At 34.9% G+C, this 20,257-nt stretch overlaps 1 protein-coding gene across 4 annotated transcripts in view; it reads right to left on the bottom strand.

Moving 5' to 3' along the window:
- The window catches only part of ABHD12 (abhydrolase domain containing 12, lysophospholipase), a 130,128-nt gene that overhangs the window by 14,314 nt on the left and 95,557 nt on the right, over positions 1 to 20,257 (bottom strand). For all 4 annotated transcript variants that reach the window (XM_051975823.1, XM_051975821.1, XM_051975822.1 and 1 more), the window contains 2 exons: positions 11,437 to 11,467; positions 7,206 to 7,251 (listed from right to left, as the gene is read on the bottom strand). In XM_051975823.1, coding sequence (XP_051831783.1) covers positions 7,206 to 7,251; positions 11,437 to 11,467 — 77 coding nt within the window. The remainder of the gene's footprint in view (positions 1 to 7,205; positions 7,252 to 11,436; positions 11,468 to 20,257) is intronic.

The raw sequence follows: 20,257 nt of genomic DNA, 5'->3' as shown, positions 1-20,257 counted from the left end.
TAGAAGCTCTATCAGCTTTTCAGTGGGTTGCAGTTTTCAATAAAATGAAGAAAAAACTAACAATGAGGACTGCCTAGCAGTAGAATGAATGAGCTTCCCTTTCCAGTTATCCCCCTGTCACTGAACCCAAGAAGAATATAGATGACCAGGATGAAGGGATAAGCTGAATGATCTGAGTCCCTTCCAAATCTTAGTTTTAAGATTCTATGAGTTAGCTCATACCACAGCTACATATTAGTTTACCACATTATACTGATACCACAGAATCAATACAGAGTGAAGGATAAAGTGATGAAAGCTGGCATAACAACTAAAACTTTAAAAATGTTTTAAGGTTTACAAAGAACCTTACAACAAACATTCTCATTGTATCCTCCTATAAACCAGTAAGTTAATGTAGAAAGAGTCCAAGACTGGGAAGACCAGGAAACCTGAGTTCAAAATTCAGGTTCTCCAACTAATCAGATATTTATTTAGGCAAATGTTTTATAGCTTTCTGGACTACAGGTTCCTCATCTACACAATGAGAAATTCAGTTTAGGTGATCTCTGAAGTCCCTTGACAGTGTAGCAAGCTGCAATTCTATAAGCCTCCAAATAGCCTGAAATACTCATTCATTCTTCAATCGAACTTGTTTCCAAGCAAGTATGTGGATTTCTAAAGTCTGAAAGAATGCAGGCACTGGAAAGACTGCCTCATTACCCTCATGGTAATTTGTAATCACTAGCTCTACTGACCTAGTCCTCCCAGGGAAAACTATGACCTCCTACCCACAAACCTCCTCAGAATGTCAACTCAAAATGATGGTTAACAGATTACAAACTGACTGGTAAATACCAGAGGAACTGATTCAACCAAAAAACCTCAATCATTTCCTTCTAATCCATTCTTTATCTGCTCTCCTCTTTTTCTTCTCTCTATGCAATGAAACTTAATGGGGAAGAAAATGTCTATATATGTAACACACACATACCACTGAATCTGAAGCGGTCATCTCAGGATTACCTATAGTAATTGAAGACTGGCATAAGACAGATATGATTTCTGACATAATTTTGGTCTGTATTATCTTGACAGATTATTTTAATAAATGAAATAGAGAAAAGAGAAAACACTTGACAGTGTTTTCAACTTCCTATCCTTGTATGGCTTTCATGAAAACTGAATGAAAAATCTTGTAAGTTTCTTTTAGCATTGAAAGGGACCTTGGAGATGATGTTGTTAAACCCAATACTCAGAATAAGTCCCAACTAAAATCCATCTTTTATAGGGGCTTCTTAATTCTAAATCTTTCCCTCTGTTTATTATGTCCTATCCATCCTGTATAGCTTGCTTTGTATAATTGTTCACTTATTATCACTTCAATTACATCCTTAAAAATAGGGAATGAATTTTGTCTCTTTTTGTATTCCCCAGAGTTTAGCACAGTACCTTGCACATAGTATGTGCTTAATAAATGTTTACGTATTGCCTGATTGATTAGGAAACAACTTGCCCAAGGTCACACTGGTAGTCAACGGCAGAATCAGAAGATGAGGCACATCGTGCTGGCTCCGTGAATTGGACTATAAATTGGAATTTGTTTATTTTTGTTAGGTGAAGTTCTTTCTCAATTTCACCAAGCTTTTATTAGGCATGTGCAAGACCAGGTCCATTATTATGTCCAAGGAAAAATGTTCAGTGCTAGAGAAGACACAAAGACAAATGGGATTTTGGATGCTTCTCTCGAGGATTCTACATTCTAATAGGAGAGATAACTCACATATATAAACAACAGAATATACTTATACATAAGAACCATGAACAAGGCATTCATTCCCAGCTTGGAAAATAGGGGAGGGAATCAAGGATGGCTTCTTGGAGAAGCTATCATCTGAGCTGAGTCTTAAAGGATGAGTAGCAGTTTAACAAGAGATGGAAGTTGGAGTTTGAGGATTCAACTATTAGGAATCAAAAAGACAGAGGCAGGAAAACAAGAGTTATTTCTGAGTTAGGGAGCAGTCTAGGGAGAGAAGGAGGTATTATGTGAGATAATATAAGCTGAAGCTAGTTTGGAATTTGTTCTGTATGCAACTGGAACCACTGAAAGTTTTCTATGCAGAGTTGTGGGAAGGGATGATGTAATCAAAGCAGAGGATCAGAAAGATTATTCTGGCAATGGGGTATGAAAAAGGCTGGAATGGGGAGACAAGCTAGGAAAGTACTATTACAGTACTCTAGATCAATGGTTTTTTATTCTTTTATTCTCAATATCTTTATATAATCAAAAATTATTGCAGATCTGACAGAATTTTTGTTTATGTGGATCATATTTATAAATTAGATATGTTAGATTGATAGAGATATTTATAGATATTAGATACAGATATTTATATATTAAAAATAAAAAACAATTTTGAATTTGTAGACTTTTTAAAAGAATTTCAGAGAACCTCCCCCTATTCTCCACCTCCCCAGCTCTTCCCCTACCTCTCTGGACTGCATTTTGAAAACCACTGCTGTAGGTGACAGGGAATTAAAAGAAAAGAGTGAATGTCAGAGAAATTTAAGAGGTAGAATAAATATGTTAGCCACTTACTGAATGTTAAAGATGAAATAAAGATTATAAGCATGGGTGACCAGGAGAATTATACTATTAGCACAAGCAGAGTAAAGTTTCAAAATGAAGGATGAAGAGTTCAGTTCTAGCCATTTTCAATTTGAGATGTTTACAGGCTATCCAGTTGGGAAGATTTAGTAGGAAATGGAAAATATAAATCTGAATTTTGAGACTCATCTGCTTACTGGCTATAAATGAAGCCAAGAGAGTCCAGGGGAATGCCAAAAAAGAGACTGAAGACAGAAAACAATGAAAGATGCAACAGATCAGAATAGTGAAATGTAACCAATGATAAAGACAATAGTTGGAAAGGTGGGGAGAGACTGGGAGAAGTACTGTGTCACAAAAATCAAGAGAAACCTTTTACAAGACAGTCAATCATTTCAATACCATAGACAAGTCAAGGACAATAAGCAAGGACTAAAGGCGATGAAATCTGGAGATCAAGGAGGTCAGATGATAACATATAATGGAACAATTTCAGTAGAATGAGGGAGGAATCCAGATTGCAAGGAGCTGAGAGAGAACTGGATTGTTGCAAGCAGTGAATGGAGACAATTCCTTTGTTAAATTTGACAGTAACAGGGAAAAGTGAAATGGGTGGCCTAAGGGTAATGAGAAGGTTGCTATTTTAGTTTGTTTGCAATAGGATCCTGGAAGGGGTAGGGATGAAGGGCACAAGTGAATAGCAGCCCTTAATATTTATGGCACATATACTCCAATATCTTTTCTAAGTCTGGCTTCCTTCTTTACTCTGGATCCTGGGCCAGTTGACTCAATGCTTCTCTCTAGGTAGTTGCTGCCAAAGGTAGCAGCAGAAGAAACTAAATGCTAATCATTTCAAGTGAGCCTTTCTGGAATTCTTCCAATAATTAGTACAGGTACTTAATGCAACTCCCTACATAGGCTGGGCGAACCTGTGCTCAAGAGAAACTTAAAAGAAGTCTGTGGCCTTTCTACTATGTCCCAGTGCCTCAGACATCAAGGCCTCCTGGAAAAGGAAGTTGCTGTGACACATTAACAAGAGGAAAATTAAGAAGTTTTGTCTCAGTGAACTGAATTCCCTGATGTTTGTGTTTTTAAAATATCTTTTCTTAGGCCATTCCCCTTATCTTTCTTCCCCCTTGTACCTCAAAAAGAAATCAATGACTGCTGTTTTGAGCAGCTTGGCAATGAGTCATCATCAAATGATTTTTTAAAAAAGGCATCACAAGGTTTAGAAGGAGCCAGTTTTGATGCATAAGCAAAAGCTACGGGACTCAGGACAGTAAAACCTGCTTCCCAGGCCTCAGAGATTACAAAATGTCTACAATAGGGATGAGAGTGATTGGTAGAAACTATAATAAAAAGGTTTTTCCAGCCAATCTTCTGGGGAAGTGCCTAAAGTTTCAAAGTGAAAATCTACATAGCAGCAGTTCCTCATGATTGTTTTGTTTTGGTAGTTTTAAAGTGCTTCCTTGCTATGAGGTGCTGTATCTTGCATTAAGAATCCATGGAAGTATGAGACATGGTCTCCCCCTCCCTAAAAGGGTTTCCAATATTACTGGGGAGCCACACACTATTTGTAAAAAGATAATACAAGGCAGCATTTGATAGGTGCTGATTAAGTGGTATAAATAGTAAAGGCCATAAAAGTTCAGATAAGGGAAAGATCCCCAAATGTTAGGAATGAGCGTCTAATGTTGGGATCATTTCAAGTTAGCCTTTCTGGAATTCACATTCAGTATGGGCATATGGTAGGTGCTCAGTCAATACTGAAATCAGTGATTTAGGCTGGAAAGGGTGAAAGGAAGAAGATTCAAAGGGGAAGGAAGGAAAAGGAGTGGTCAAAAAAAAGATATTTTTAAAGAAAAATAAACATCAAAGAAGTCAGCCCATTGAGGCACAAAATACAATACTTTCCCCTTCATCAGTGTCTCAAGGTTCCTTTCTTATTCAATAAGCTTAGATATCTATGAGGAAACTGCTGAACTGCAGAAAGGCCAGGGACTTCCCTTTATAGCAACCTAGGCAACACAGTGCATGATATATACATAATATGAAATTAATAAATGTCTGATGATAGTTGAATCAAAATTTCAAGTTACCCAGGAAACAGATTTTTAAACATAACAGCACACTTTTATAATGAAACACACAAGGAATTCCCCTCAATACACATCACTGGGGGCAATTCAGATATGCAAAAGTGCTACAACAAAGCCTTCTCCTTCAGAAGTATACTGATGACATGGCAAAGACAATAGATCACACATAATATCAATGAGGGATTTTAAATTGTTAAGAACTAGACAGAGGTTGGCTAGAAAAGTTTGTGCAGCCATAAGTAATTTCACCTACTTTTTAAAATACTGAGAAGTTGAGAAAGAGAGCTCAATAGAGGAAGGGTCTTTCCTCCAGAATGTATGTTTCTCCCATGGGATAAAGAAAAGGAAGAGTTCAGATGAAGTAAATGATAGGACAGGATCACCTAACTTTCCTTCCAGTTTTTCCTGAATAAAGGCTTCAGAGTGGAAAGGTATTTATTCAATGAAATAGTGTGAGTTACCATATCAAAATTCAAATGCAAGTACAAAAATATTTCAAACTATGAAAAAAAATTTATTATCTCCAATTAAGAAGCATTTGTGTCCTTTCCCTCCCATTTATTAAAGAAATTCATAAAGAACTGACTGTAGTTATGTCTTAATGAATTCCACTGAAGGAAGTGATTTCTTTGTACTAGTCTTTCCAATCAATTTTAGAATGAAAATCTTTTGAGAAAATGAAACTGGGTTCACTAGTCCAGAAGAAAGTTTTGCTTGAAGAGAAATGGTCAATCCCACTGAATAGATATTTATGAAGCTACTTGCTATGTACCTGGGAAGCTGAGGATTGAGAAATGAGGGTTTAAAAAAAAAAAAAAAAAAAAAAAGACACTGCCTTGTCCCAAAGGTCTTTGCAGTAATTTTCACAGACCAGTTTAAATTAGCCCATCAAGTTGTTTTCTGGTGGTTTTGCTTTTCTTGATTTCTCACTTAAGTACAGTTGAATGAAATGTATTTCTGAAGTTTTTATAAAGTATTTTCCTTATTTTTGCAATAAATGAGTAAGGGAAAGTTATCTGGGCATATATAAACATTTTAGTAAATGAAATAGAGAAAAGAAAAGCAGGTTTGTAAATTAGCAAGGTTTTCGGGCATCAACTAAACTGCTTTATTTTAAAAAAGGAAGAAAAACACAGGAAGATGAGAGAGATTTCTTCAGAAAGAATACTCTCTTTCCCTAATTTTCCACTAATACAGTGGGATAAACTTCACTGAATATGGAAGTGATTTAACGTCCTAAAAGGGATTCAACTCAGTGTTGTCTGCTGAGAAAGTATCAGAAAACAATGAGAAAAACCTACATGTACAAAAAAAAAGTTAATAGTTAAATTTATTTGTTGTAGTAATGAACTGAAAACTAAGTAATTAGTTTTGAAATGGGTGAACAAATTATGGCATAGTAATATAATGGAATATTGTTGTACCATAAGAAACAATGAAGGGACAGAGAAATCTAGGAATACTAATATAATAAATAGCATACACTGTATATGTATATATGTAATATACTAAATATGTGATATTATGTTAATATAATAATAATGTAATTTATAATATAATAAATATACAGTTGTAGGAAGAATCAGGAAATCAATTTACATAATAACCACACTTTAAAGAAAAAGAGCTTTCAAAGATTTAAGAAATTTGAACAATGAGATGACCAACCATAATTGCAGATGATGAAGCATGAAAATGATCTACCTCCTAACAAAGAGGTCTCAAGGTACACAATGAGACATATAGTTCTGGATGTGGACAAAATACTTTTAATTACACAAATTTGTTACAGCAGGTTCTTCCTCCCTGCCCCTTTGAGGGAATGTTAGAGGAAAAATAGGGGTTAGCAATAAATTGCACTGTCTCAAAACAAACAAAAAAAATTTTTTTAAATGGAGAAAAGGGTTATTGAAGCATTTTAAAAGACATACAGAAACAAATAAAAGGAAGTTCAGAAGGAAAGAGATAAGTTAGGACAGTCAGAATATTAACATTCTGAAAATTATTTTATATACTTAAAAGAAAAACAAGTTGGTTTTGTTTTTTTTAATGACATTCCACATTTCATGTACAATTCTCTTTAGGTGCTCATTTTGTCCATTTTGTTGTTTAATTTTAGGGAAAAAAATAACAAGTTTAGAAGAGGAAAATAAATTTCAGGGTTTCCCCCCATAAAAATAGTGTTTATTAAACATAAATATGAATGGATGTGTGTAGCCATTTAGTTAACTTTATGGTCACTGCCAACAAGACAGTCACCTATTTGTTGTCTATGTGTAACAAAAAGCATTAGTAATGGAGAAGACAACTACATAGAAAACCAGGTCAGAAGAAAGGCAATTCAATTTCTCTCTCTGTCACTCTCACACAATGAAAAGGATCTTAAAGAAGATTATAACAGAAAATAATTGGATTTTTCAGTTCCCATCCAAGAGACTGTTTGACGAAAGCATAAGGTTAAAGGAAGAGAGAAGAGGTCAATAGTAAGTTCTTCAAAGTCACTTCAGAATAAATCTCACCTCTATAATCAAAGGTGACTACATGGTAACCAAGGGAACTCAGAACCTGCAAAGGGAAAAGAAACACATATTTTTGCAACAAAAACAAACATCTGTTTCACAAAGAGCTACCCTTTTTACTAAAAAGCTTAGCTTATGTTTCTGCTTAGGGTTCTAAGCATAACTAGCACATATAATACCTGTAAGTTAATTAAGTTGCTATAACTTTACCTAACAAGCTTCATAAGGGATGACTTTATGAGGAGATGTTCTATTCTCAGTTATTCCTTATTTTAGGGAATCTTTTAAAAGTTCTTATAAATCTCACGATAAACATCTTCCCAAACCAAAAGATCTAGGAGGTTGAGGCTTTTTTTTTTTTTTTTTTGGAGAAAGAGGTTTACAATGGAATTGCTTGGACTCTTACAGGTGGCTAAGGAAGAGTTTCTATTGCACTCTGCTCTTGTAATGTTGTTGCTGAGTTATTTCAATTTTGTTCAGCTCTTTGCGAACCCCATTTGGGATTCTTTTGGCAAAGATACTGTGGTGATCTGCCATTTCCTTCTCCAGATCATTTTGCAGATGAGAAAACTGAGGCACACTAGGTTAAGTGACTTGCCTAGGATCACACAGCTGATAATTAAGTCTGAACCCAAATCTGAACTCAGGAAGGTGACCACTGGGCCACTTGGATGCAACATCCTTTAAGTATTCCCAGCATGAAACACTAGGAAGAGATTATATGGAGAGGGAAAATATAGTGACTGAAGTCAATGCCTTCTTAATGCAATCCAATCATCTTTCAGCTGTTAGTAGAATCAAATCTATTTGTAATAAAAAAAAAACAAAACACACACACACAAAACATTCCCAGTTCCAATAAGCTGAAAAGTTATTTATTAATGTCTCTACCCTCACACCAAAGAGCAGCTAGTAGTGCAGTAGATAAAGAAATGGGCTTCAAATCAGGAAGATTCAGTCATTTTCATGAGTTCAAATCTGGCCTCTGACCCTCACTAGCTTTATGACTCTGGGCAAGTCACTTAACTCTATTCACCTCAGTTTCCCCATCTGTAAACTGAGCTGAAGAAGGAGATGGCAGACCACTCCAGTGTTTCTGTTAAGGGTCACAAAGAGTCAGACACCACTGAAATGACTGAATAACAAAACCCTCACAAATAAGTTAAAATCTCTGGGCAGGAGGACAGAATCACAGTGCTTGCTGTCCATATGGCTGAGCTAACTGCAGAGGAGCCCACATATTACTGACATTGGAGCACAACCTGAAAAAAAGAATATAGAAGTAATCATTTTATTAACATTTCTTGTTCTGTTCAATCTTGTTCTGAGTGTGGAACTGGAAATCACAGGACCTGTGTTCAACTCAAAGCTCTGCCATTTATACCTTGTATGACCTTGGCTGGGCAAGTCATTTAAACTCATTTGGTAAAGGAAAGGGTTGTCCTAAATTAGCCCTGAGGTGTTCCAGCTTTATTTCTGTAATCTCTAGGAGCAATCATTTCTGCCTCTAGGAGCAAAAAGAGCATCTCTTTTTGCAAATGTGTGCTTCATAACACAAGCTCCCCAAAGCAGTCTGTTTCAGACTTCTTGACATGCTGGTGAAGTTACTGCTGAAAATGGGAGCATAATAAGGTAACTTTTTAATAAAAGGGAATTATACGTCTTCAGGAAACTATCCAAGCTTCTAGATTTTACTTTGTTGGCTAGAAAGTAAAGCACTTTTTGAAAAGAAAAAAAAATAAACAAACTCAATTTTATTGATTGCAAAAGAAACTGAGGAAACAGAATCTTCTAGTCCACTTAGAGAAACAGTTTTTAGACTCAACCTTGACAGGGATTTCAAGGATCTACAAACTTGATTGCAGAAAAGAAGAAAACCTATATCTTTATTTCAATATAATTTGTTTCCTTTGTAATTAAATTCATTTTTTCTTATGCATTTTAAAACAATGATTTAGTTTGACTAGATTGCCGAAGGGCTCCACGACATAAAAAAATGAATGCCTTATTTCGTGTACTAGCTGAAACTCATTACTTGAAATTTTGTCTGAGAAGAGAGAGGGAGAGACTGTTCTCTAATCAGTAGGAACCCAATGGTCCTGACTATCTATAGTTACTCCCTAAGTGGTTCATGTTATCAATAAGTTTTTGGAATATGATGTCAGATCTTTTAATTTAATCTCTACGGGGCATCAGCCCTCATCAGCTTTTACTCAAGCTTATCTCTGTTTACTTGATAAGACATTTAATTAACTGGGCCAGAAATGACAGAGAGTAAGTGAGACACACAAAAAATACACATCTTAAACTGGCCAAGTTTAAAATTTTAACAGAAGACTTGCTCCATGCTTCAAGACTTTCAAGAATTATTTTGTCGGGGCAGCTAGGTGGCACAGAGGCGGCACAGCTAGGTTCCTAAGTTCAAATGTGGTCTTAGATACTTAACACTTCCTAGTGACCCTGGGCAAGTCATTTAACCCCAACTGCCTCAGGGGGGAAAAAAAGAATTATTTTGTCTAATATCATTCAATCAAGTGGACCCACCTGAAAATATCATGCAATCTTCTACTACTGAATAGAGTTCTGTTAGCCACTTACTATGTCAAATGATAAACCACAGTAGCTGCTTTAGGCTGTGTAGAAGCCTTGAGCAACTTTCCTTCAAAAACCAAAAGGGTATTACTAAAAAGGCCATTGGGATAAGCCTCCAACTCCTCCTACCTTCCTAGCTAAATATATACAGAAGCCACGGAGAATAATCCTGCTCTCTTGTTTGATCTCACCGGGAGGCTACAGGACTGTAGGTGGATCATATGGAGAGGGAATGGAATGCTTTTCTTTTAATATGGACCACAAAGATCCACTTAAAAGCTTTTTAACTATCCCTTTTCTCCTCTTAAAGTAGTAACAACTCCCAGAATTATAGTCCAAAAGTCAAGAAATGTAGCTCAAAGGGCCCAGAGTGCTGGCTGATCTGTTCATCTAAAGGAGAAAATTACCTTTGGCATATATTTTATAAAACATTGAACTATTTCTTTATTTTTCTATTATTCTTTTCTGCCAGGAAAGGCATTGTGCATAAATATTTCAATGTTTTTTATTTGGGAGAGAAGGGAGGAAAGCACATCCCTAGTTATAACTCACTTTTGACTTGACAGCACTGAGAAATTTGAATTAGAAAAAGATTTAGAGAGCTATGGAAAGACAGGGGCTTTACCCTAGGAAAACATGCACCAGCAGCATGATTCAGATCCAGTAGTACAGAAGCCAGTGATTTCAAAAGGAACACAGTGCTGATTCAACAAAGCAAGCAACCTCTTCAGGAGATCTAAGGCAGGATGAGATTATTCCTTCCATAGAATACAGGATAAACATCCAAACTTCATGAATACAGAAGCACATTCATCACAATTTGAGATGGCTTTGGCAATTCAATTTAATTTTTTCCTTCCTCATTTTTTTCCTTTTCTGTTTTGGAGCAAATGAGTTTTTTAACTTTCTGTCTGCTTTGGCAAACATTACAGTGATAGAGAATGCATTTCAATAAAATAGTTGGAATAAATTTTGTTGTATAGCTCAAGGAACTTAGGCAGTAATAAGCATTTTGTTTTAAAGGTAAGGTCAGCAATAAAGCATATCTGTACTTCTTGCTATTACTGTCATTATTATTATAGTCTGGTACAGTGATTTCACCAGCATGGAGAAATTCAAGCATGGAAACTTCTACCATTGATGCAAATTTTCTTTAATTTACACTTTGTAGACACTGTCCTATCCATGGTCCCATAACTGATAGATGTCAAAAGCAAAATTTGAAACAAAGGTCATCCTGACTCCAAAGCTAGCCCTATATCCATTATGCCAGCTACTTCTCATTACACCACCACAAAAGTTTGGATCAATGGCTTTGCTGGGAGTCTATTCAGCACATTTTGAAAACTCAAAGTCAAATAGCACAAATGTTTGATAAAGGCATGAGAAAAAGCAATTCAGAATTCTGAAAAATGTCACCGGGGAAAGCTCCCACGAAAAGTGTTTTTGTTATATGGCAAAATAGACATCAGTTTACTGGTATAGCTTCCTAACATTCCTTACTGAAAAAAGCAGAGAAACTAAACAACAGCTATACCCAGCGCTGGCTAACTTTCACAAGTATTATCATATCATATAATAAGATGTCCTATTCCCTCCTACCTCCAAAAAATGAACAAATGGAGAGAAAATGGCTTACCTTGTACAATGCTACTCGATGGTCTCCTCCTCTAGAGAAATTATGGAGAGGAAAATAAGAAAAAGGTACAGTACATTAATATCATCTTCACAAAGAACTAGGGTACAAAGACTAATTCAATACAATCTAATAAGCATTTATAAAGGACCTACTTTGTATAATGCAGTCTGCAAGGTGCTTGTCAAAATCTTGTTGATGAAAGCACTTTAACCATTACCCATAATTCAGTTGCACTATGACTAAAGGATTTATGGCAAGAAACTAAATCTATTTTCTTCTCCCTACCCCTTTCCAATTGGGAATAGGTGACTTGTCGAGGGTCACACAACCAGTAAGTTTGAGGCCAAATTTGAACTCAAGTTTCTCCTGATTCCAGAGCCTGACTCTCTCCACAATCCATTTTCAAGATACACTTTAAAAGAATATTCTTTGTAAAAGAAATTCGTTATTTTCTAATACATTCTTCCTTTTCTAGTCTTTATTCATTGAAGTGTTTTTTCAAGTCCATTAAAAAATAGAATTAAATCCACAGACATCTAAAGGAATCCTTAGTAAGCTCTGAGGCCACAAGACCCTAATTTGGGTTCATTTATCCTTCATAAGGATTCTTCCACACTGGGAAAAAGTTCAAAACCACCTCAAATTTAAGGAGGATATATCTTCATTATTTCTAGTAAAAAAACTTACAAAAGAGTAGCAACTCAAGAGTTGGAGCTCTCCCTGGACACTTTCAAAGCTAGATCTAGCAGCCAGAGGACAAAGCTCAAGTCCACCTTCTTGGCCTACAACATGGCCAAGGGTCTGTGGGCCTGAAGCCTCCTTGCTAGGCAAACAGGCCAGTTTACTAGGAAAGTCTACATCTTCAAGATCTCTGACCTATTTAGACAAATCTGAGGCAATTCTGCGATATGAACAGTCACATTGTGGAATTAAAGATTCAAAGTTTTTATCTAATAACTTGGACAACTGCAGACTGAAAATTTATATATGACTAGAAGCCTGCTGAGTCTATAAGAAATCATACTGATAACTTCTCAAAAGAACTTCAAGTTAAGACAAATTTCAACGGACATCAGTGGATTCATCACCTTGCACTTAACCTATTAGACAATGGCAGACTAATTTTTCAGACCATGAGAAAACTTTTATGAAAATTGTGTTTTCAGCTCACTTCAGATGCTTTGGGAACTAGATAGCCCCTGAGCTAACTCCAAGTTGGCTGGCTTGGTTGGAGGCCTCACAGAAGCAGCAATATCCTACTGCTTTTCGCAGTTTTAGCAAATTCCAGTTTCAGGAAAGAAACATATGCAAAAAGACATGAAATGGAGGGACTAAGCAAAGCGTTATGGAAGCCTTAGAAAAGGCTCCAGGAGACTATAGTTTTTTAAAGTAAATTCTCTCAACCAGAAGAAAACCAGCTAAAAATAGGATTTTTCATCCTCAATTTAAAAAAAGAATGCCAGGGAAGGGTAAAGTGGACACTTCTGTTTTCCTTCTTTGTTTTGTTCTTTAAAAAAAAAAAAAACAAAACTTCACAAATATCATAATTAAAAGCACATATTAAACAAGGAAGGGATCAGGTAGATCTAAGGACTAGGAAAATATTTTTATTTTTTTAAAACAAAGTTCCATTTCAATCAACAACCACTTCATTTCCCACTGGTATTGTACTGAATGATCTGAAACACTACTTATATCTATGACTGGTTTTAGAAATCCCATGAGAAAAACTCACATGAAAATTGCACTAAAAAGTTTGTGAACTGCTCTATATACATAATATTTTTATTATACCTTTTTATTTACAAGATATATGCATAGGTAATTTTTCAGCATTGACAGTTGCAAATCCTTTTCTTCCAACTTTTTCCCTCCTTCCCCTGACCCCTTCTCCCAGATGGCAGGTTGACCAATACATGTTAAATATGTTAAGGTATAAGTTAAATACTACACACACACACACACACACACACACACACACACACACACATATATACATACATATATATGTATATATACACACACATACATATCCAAACAGTTATTTTGCTGTATAAAAAGAGTCAGATTTTGAAATAGCGTACAAATAGCCTGTGAAGGAAATCAAAAACGCAGGTGGACAAAAGTAGAGGGATTGTGAATTCTATGTAGTGGTTCATAATCATCTCCCAGAGTTCTTTCCCTAGTTGTAGCTGGTTCAGTTCATTCCTGCTCTATTGGAACTGATTTGGTTCATCTCATTGTTGAAGAGGGTCACGTCCATTAGATTTGATCACCATATAGTATTGTTGTTGAAGTATCTAATGATCTCCTGGTCCTGCTCATTTCACTCAGCAGTAGATAAGAGTGCTGGGCCCAAAGTTAGGAAGATTCACCATCTTCCTGAGTTCAATTCTAACCTCACACTTATTAGTTGTGTAACAACCAATTTGTAACAACAAATCATTTAATATTGTTTGTGTCATTTTCCTCATCTGTAAGATAGAGAAGACAATAGTTAAACCATTCTATTATTTTGCCAAGAAAACCCCAAATGGAATCATAAAGTTAGACATGACTAAAATAACTGAACAACAAAATAAAGAAACTGAGGCTAAAGTGTCTTGTCTGAGGTTATGCAGCTATTAAGTATCTGTGGAAAGCCTAGAACCCAAGTGTTCTGGATCCTAAGCACAATGTTCTATCCATCACACTACACTGCCCTTCTATTGAAAGTAGAATAGCAGTCAGAAAAACTTTTTGTTTATTTGTTTTCCTCAATTCTTTTTAGGGTTTTACAAATTGAATTATGAATACAAGCTGTTTAGTGCCCTGAGTTTTGTACTATGTTCTGGTAAGTTTTACCAAGAAGCACTAATTTGGAAGAACACTGAATAACTCCTAAACTTTCAACACAATGTTTCATCTCTTCTTTCCTACATAGAAGTCCCAAAAGTCTCAGTGTACTTTTATGCTATTCAAGTTTAAAACTTCACTAAGATTTTTAGGACACCCCCTATTTGCCATCATTTTCCTATGACAACTTCTCCTTCACTACATCTTTTTTTTCCCTCAGGGTTTTTTTTAAATTAAATTTTATTTTCAGGTCTAAATTTTCTCCCTCCCCTTCCCACTGCCAATGAGGAAATAAGAACCTGTTATAAACACACCTTGTCGAACAAAACAAATTTCCAAATTGGTCCTGTCTAAAAAATATAGGCTTATTTTAAAAAATTAGTCTGAGTTCTTTACCATTATCATAGAGTCCTCTGGAAGTATATTTGGTTACTGTATTGATCAGAATTCCCAAGTCTTTCAAAGTTGTCTTTACAGTACAGTATTGTTGGTAATTGTTCTGGTTCTGCTCACTTAACTTGTGTGAGTTCATACAACTCCTTCCCAAGTTTCTCTGAAATCATCCCTTCTGTTATTTATTAGAGAAAAACAGTATTCTATCACATCGAAATACCAGGAATTGTTTAGCTATTCCCCAATTGATAGGTATCCCCTCAGTATCCAATTCATTGCCATGCATGAGCGTGCTCACACACACACACACACACACACACACACACACACACACAGTTGCTATAACCATTTTTGCATCACATATGTTTTTTGGTTATGATTTCCTTTCAGTTTTCCATCCTTCACTCTCTATTTGGGGGCCTTCATCAGTGGGTATCACCATTGATGGGTAGCATATACACTTTAGCCTGGTGGAATTGTAAATAAAACAATCGAACATTGCTCACTAACATCTATAAATTACCCTCCTCCTGCCTAGACCTGTATCAACATGAACTTTTTACTATCAATTAAAGATTACAACATCTTTCTTGCTCAATTTCTTTCATAGTTCCCAAGTTTCAGAAACTCTAACAAGGTCTGCTTTCAGTATGTGAAAGCATCATGATAGCTTTTGCTACTCTGACATTCCTCAAGTCTAGGCCTCCCCAGTCTAAAACATGACAAGAATAGCTACAACTTGATGAACAAAAAGAAGATAAAATATACTCTCTCCTGAGAGTCAGAAGTCAGCATCACTGAAGGAATCACGGAATTTCATAGTTAGGCAAAGCTAAGAAGTCATGAAGTCCAACTCATACTTGAGTAAAATTCCTTTGTTTTCTTCCCTTCTCTGAGACCCAAGTCTTCTAACTCGAAAATCCAGTATTCATACTTATTTCTGTAAACAATGGTCACAGAACATTTCTGTTCTCATTCATGAATTCCACCTGCTCTTCCTTTAAAACTCTTCCTTCCTTTGAAATGCAGTTTTCAGTTGACTGATTAACACCTAAGTTAACAGGTGCTATTGCGGTAGACAGACTAGTTCCACACAACACTCCAGGCAATAAAGTAGAAATATAGTAGCAATAGAAAAGTTGTGTATGATGCAGAAAAACTGGCCTGCACCCACAAGAAACCTTTCCATATTCCTTCTTTTTTGCCTTCTGGGTACAGTGGCAAAGCAATCCTATTTGAATAATGTGTTATAAATCATCTGGATTATTAGCAAGAAAACGTCCAGGTCCAAAAACACAAATGAATCTCACCATGGGACAGCAAACCCAGAACTGCCTTTGGAAACAAAGGGCAACCAACACTGTGCAGCAAATATCAAACACTCCAATATTAGTATGGTTGACTAAAGAGGACAGAAGCCAGATAACCTTTCTGTATGTTGTAGAGTCCCCTGTGAAGGAAGGGACTTTATATGATCTGATGTGAAATGAAATAAGCAGAAGTAGAGCGATAACTATAAAAATGAACAATTTCAAGAACTTCTATAAATTAACAAAGAATGAAATGAGTAGGATCAGAAGAATTTATATAACAGCAAAAGTGTAAAAAACAAAATGACTTTGAAAAATATAAGAACAATAATCAATACAATGACCATTCATGATTCCCCAAAACCAATGATAACACATGCTTTTTAAATATACGTTTAAAAAGACATACAAAGCAAGACACACTGTTCCTGCATATAGACAGTGAGGCAATTTGTTTTCTGTAACTGTGGATATTTATTGCAAAAAAATTTTTTAAAGTAGTGAAATAATGAGAAAATACATTTCTGTTCATTTTTAAAAATAGGTGGGATGGTACTAAAGATATCTTGGTCTCAATTTTAGATAATACAAGGATAGAATCTTTCCAAAAAAGGAAACTTCCTAGGAAATTAAGGGAATAACAAAAGAAACAAAAAACTCAAATGCAGAAAGGCAGAAATAGTAAATGCATCCTTTTCAGATCACAATGCAATGAAAATTACATTCAATAAAAAGCTAGGGGGAAACAGACCAAAAATAATTGGAAACTAAATAATCTCATACTAAAGAATGATTCGGTGAAACATCAAATCATAGACATAATTAATAACTTCACCCAAGAAAATGACAATAATGAGATGTCATACCAAAATGTGTGGGATGCAGCCAAAGCAGTAATAAGGGGAAATTTTATATCTCTAGAGGCCCACTTGTATAAAATAGAGAAAAAGAAGGTCAATGAATTGGGCTTGCAACTAAAAATACTAGAAAAGGAACAAATTAAAAACCCCTAGTCAAACACTAAACTTGAAATTCCAAAAATAAAAGGAGAGTAATAAAATTGAAAGTAAAAAAAAACTATTGAATTAATTAATAAAACTTAGAATTGGTTCTATGAAAAAACCAACAAAATAGATTAAATCTGATTAAAAAAAGGAAAGAAGAAAACCAAATTGTTAGTCTTAAAAATAAAAAGGGAGAACCCACCACTAATGAAGAGGAAATTAGAGGAAATTAGAAGTTACTTTGCCCAACTTTATGCCAATGAATTCGGTAACTTAAATGAAATGGAAGAATACCTTCAAAAATATAGCTTGCCAATTAACAGAGGAAGAAGTAAATTGGTTAAACAATCCCATCTTAGAAAAAGAAATAAGACAAGCTATTAATCAACTCCCTAAGAAAAAACCTCAGGACCAGATGGATTTACATGTGAATTCTACCAAACATTTAAAGAACAATCAACTCCAATGCTATATAAACCATATGAAAAAATAAGGTTTGAAGGAGTCCTACCAAATTCCTTTTATGACACAGACATGGTACTGATACTTAAACTAGGTAGATTGAAAACAGAGCTAGACCAATCTCATTAATGAATATTGATGTAAAAATCTTTTTTTTTTAAAATTATTTGTATTTAAAATACTGTTACAGATGGGAGAAAAATATTTATTATAAATTTATTACAAAACATGATTTCTTATAACTTTATTTACAAATTAATTAAATTCACAAATAAATTTTCTTTAAAAATGGGTTTGGTTTTTTTTTTTTTTTGGCAGAAGTAGTTGTAATTTTTTTTTTTAATTTAATGATTACTTTATAATGACAACATTATTCCTTGCACTCGTTTCTTTTCCAATTTTTTTCCCCCCTCCCTTCCTCCACCCCCTCCCCTAGATGGCAAGCAGTCCTTTATATGTTGGATATGTTGCAGTATTTGATGTAAAAATCTTAAATAAAATATTAGCAAAAAGATTACAGAAAATCATTTCCAGGATAATACACTATGACCAAGTAGGATTTATACCAGGAATGCAGGGCTGGTTCAATATTAGGAAAACTATTAGCATAATTGACCATATCAATAGCCAAACTAACAAAAACCATATGATCCTCTCAATAGATGCAGAAAAGGCATTTGATAAAATCCAGCATCCATTCCTAATAAAAACACTTGAGAGTATAGGAATAAATGGACTTTTCCTTAAAATAGTCAGGAGCATCTATTGAAAACCGTCAGGAAGCATCATATGTAATGGGGATAAACTGGAACCATTCTCAGTAAGATCAGGAGTGAAACAAGGTTGCCCACTATCACCATTATTATTCAATATTGTATTAGAAACACTAGCCTCACCAATAAGAGCTGAGAAAGAGATTAAAGGAATTAGAGTAGGTAATGAGGAGACCAAATTATCACTCTTCGTAGATAATATGATGGTATAGTTAGAGAACCCCAGAGATTCTACTAAAAACCTATTAGAAATAATACACAACTTTAGCAAAGTTGCAGGATACAAAATAAATCCACATAAATCCTGAGCATTTCTACACATTACCAACAAAATCCAACAGCAACAGATACAAAGAGAAATTCCATCCAAAATAACTGTCGATAGCATAAAATATTTGGGAATCTATCTACCAAAGGAAAGTCAGGAATTATATGAGCAAAATTACAAAACACTTTCCACACAAATAAAGTCAGATTTAAATAATTGGAAAAATATTAAGTGCTCTTGGATAGATCGAGCAAATATAATAAAGATGACAATACTCCTGAAACTAATCTATTTATTTAGTGCTATACCAATCAGACTCCCAAGAAACTATTTTAATGACTTAGAAAAAATAACAACAAAATTTCATATGGAAGAACAAAAAGTCAAGAATTTCAATGGAATTAATGAAAAAAAAATCAAATGAGGTGGCCTATTTGTACCTGATCTAAAACTATATTATAAAGCAGTGGTCACCAAAACTATTTGATATTGGCTAAGAAATAGATTAGTTGATCAGTGGAATAGGTTAGGTTCACTGGATAAAATAGTCAATAACTATAGCAATTTAGTGTTTGACAGATGCAAAAATCCCAACTTTTGGGAGAAGAATTCACTATTTGACAAAAACTGCTGGGAAAACTGGAAATTAGTATGGCAGAAACTAGGCATGGACCCACACTTAACACCATACACCAAGATAAGATCAAAATGGGTCCATGATTTAGGCATAAAGAACAAGATTATAAATAAATTAAAGGAAAATAGGATAATTTATCTCTCAGCCTTGTGGAGGAGGAAGGAATTTGTGACCAAAGAAAAACTAGAGATCATTGTTGATCACAAAATAGAAAATTTTGATTATATCAAATTAAAAAATCTTTGTACAAACAAAACTAATGCAAACATGATTAGAAGGGAAGCAACAAACTGGGAAAACATTTTTACAGTTAAAGTTCTGATAAAGGCCTTATTTCCAAAATATATAGAGAATTGACTTTAATTTATAAGAAATCAAGCCATTCTCCCATTGATAAATGGTCAAAGGATATGGACAATTTTTAGATGATGAAATTGAAACTATTTCTACTCATATGAAAGGATGCTCCAAATCACTATTGATCAGAGAATGCAAATTGAGACAACTCTGAGATACCACTACATACCTGTCAGATTGGCTAAAATGACAGGAAAAAATAATGATGAATATTGAAGGGGATGCGGGAAAACTGGGACCTTTATTAATTTTTGATGGAGTTGTGAATGAATCCAACCATTCTGGAGAGTAATCTGGAATTACGCCCAAAAAGTTATCAAACTGTGCATACCTTTTGATCCACCAGTGTTACTACTGGGCTTATATCCCAAAAAGATACTAAAGAAGAGAAAGGGACCTGTATGTGCAAGAGTATTTGTGACAGCCCTTTTTGTAATGGCAAGGAACTGGAAAATGAATGGATGCCCATCAATTGGAGAATGATTGGGTAAATTGTGGTATATGAATATTATGGAATATTATAGTTCTGTAAGAAATGACCAGCCGGATGAATACAGAGAGGCTTGGAGAAACTTACATGAACTGTAATGAGCAGAACCAGGAGATCATTATACACTTCAACAATACTATATGAGGACGTATTCTGATGAAAGTGGATATCTTCAATAAAGAGAAGATCTAATTCAGTTCCAATTGATCAATGATGAACAGAATCAGCTACACCCAGAGAAGGAACACTGGGAAATGAATGTGGACTACTTGCATTTTTGTTTTCTTCCCAG

The sequence above is a fragment of the Antechinus flavipes genome, chromosome 2, assembly GCF_016432865.1.
Source record: "Antechinus flavipes isolate AdamAnt ecotype Samford, QLD, Australia chromosome 2, AdamAnt_v2, whole genome shotgun sequence".
Taxonomy (NCBI): Eukaryota; Metazoa; Chordata; class Mammalia; order Dasyuromorphia; family Dasyuridae; genus Antechinus; species Antechinus flavipes.
Note: the sequence above shows the minus strand (reverse complement) of the source record. Positions and strands in the feature narration are given on the sequence as shown.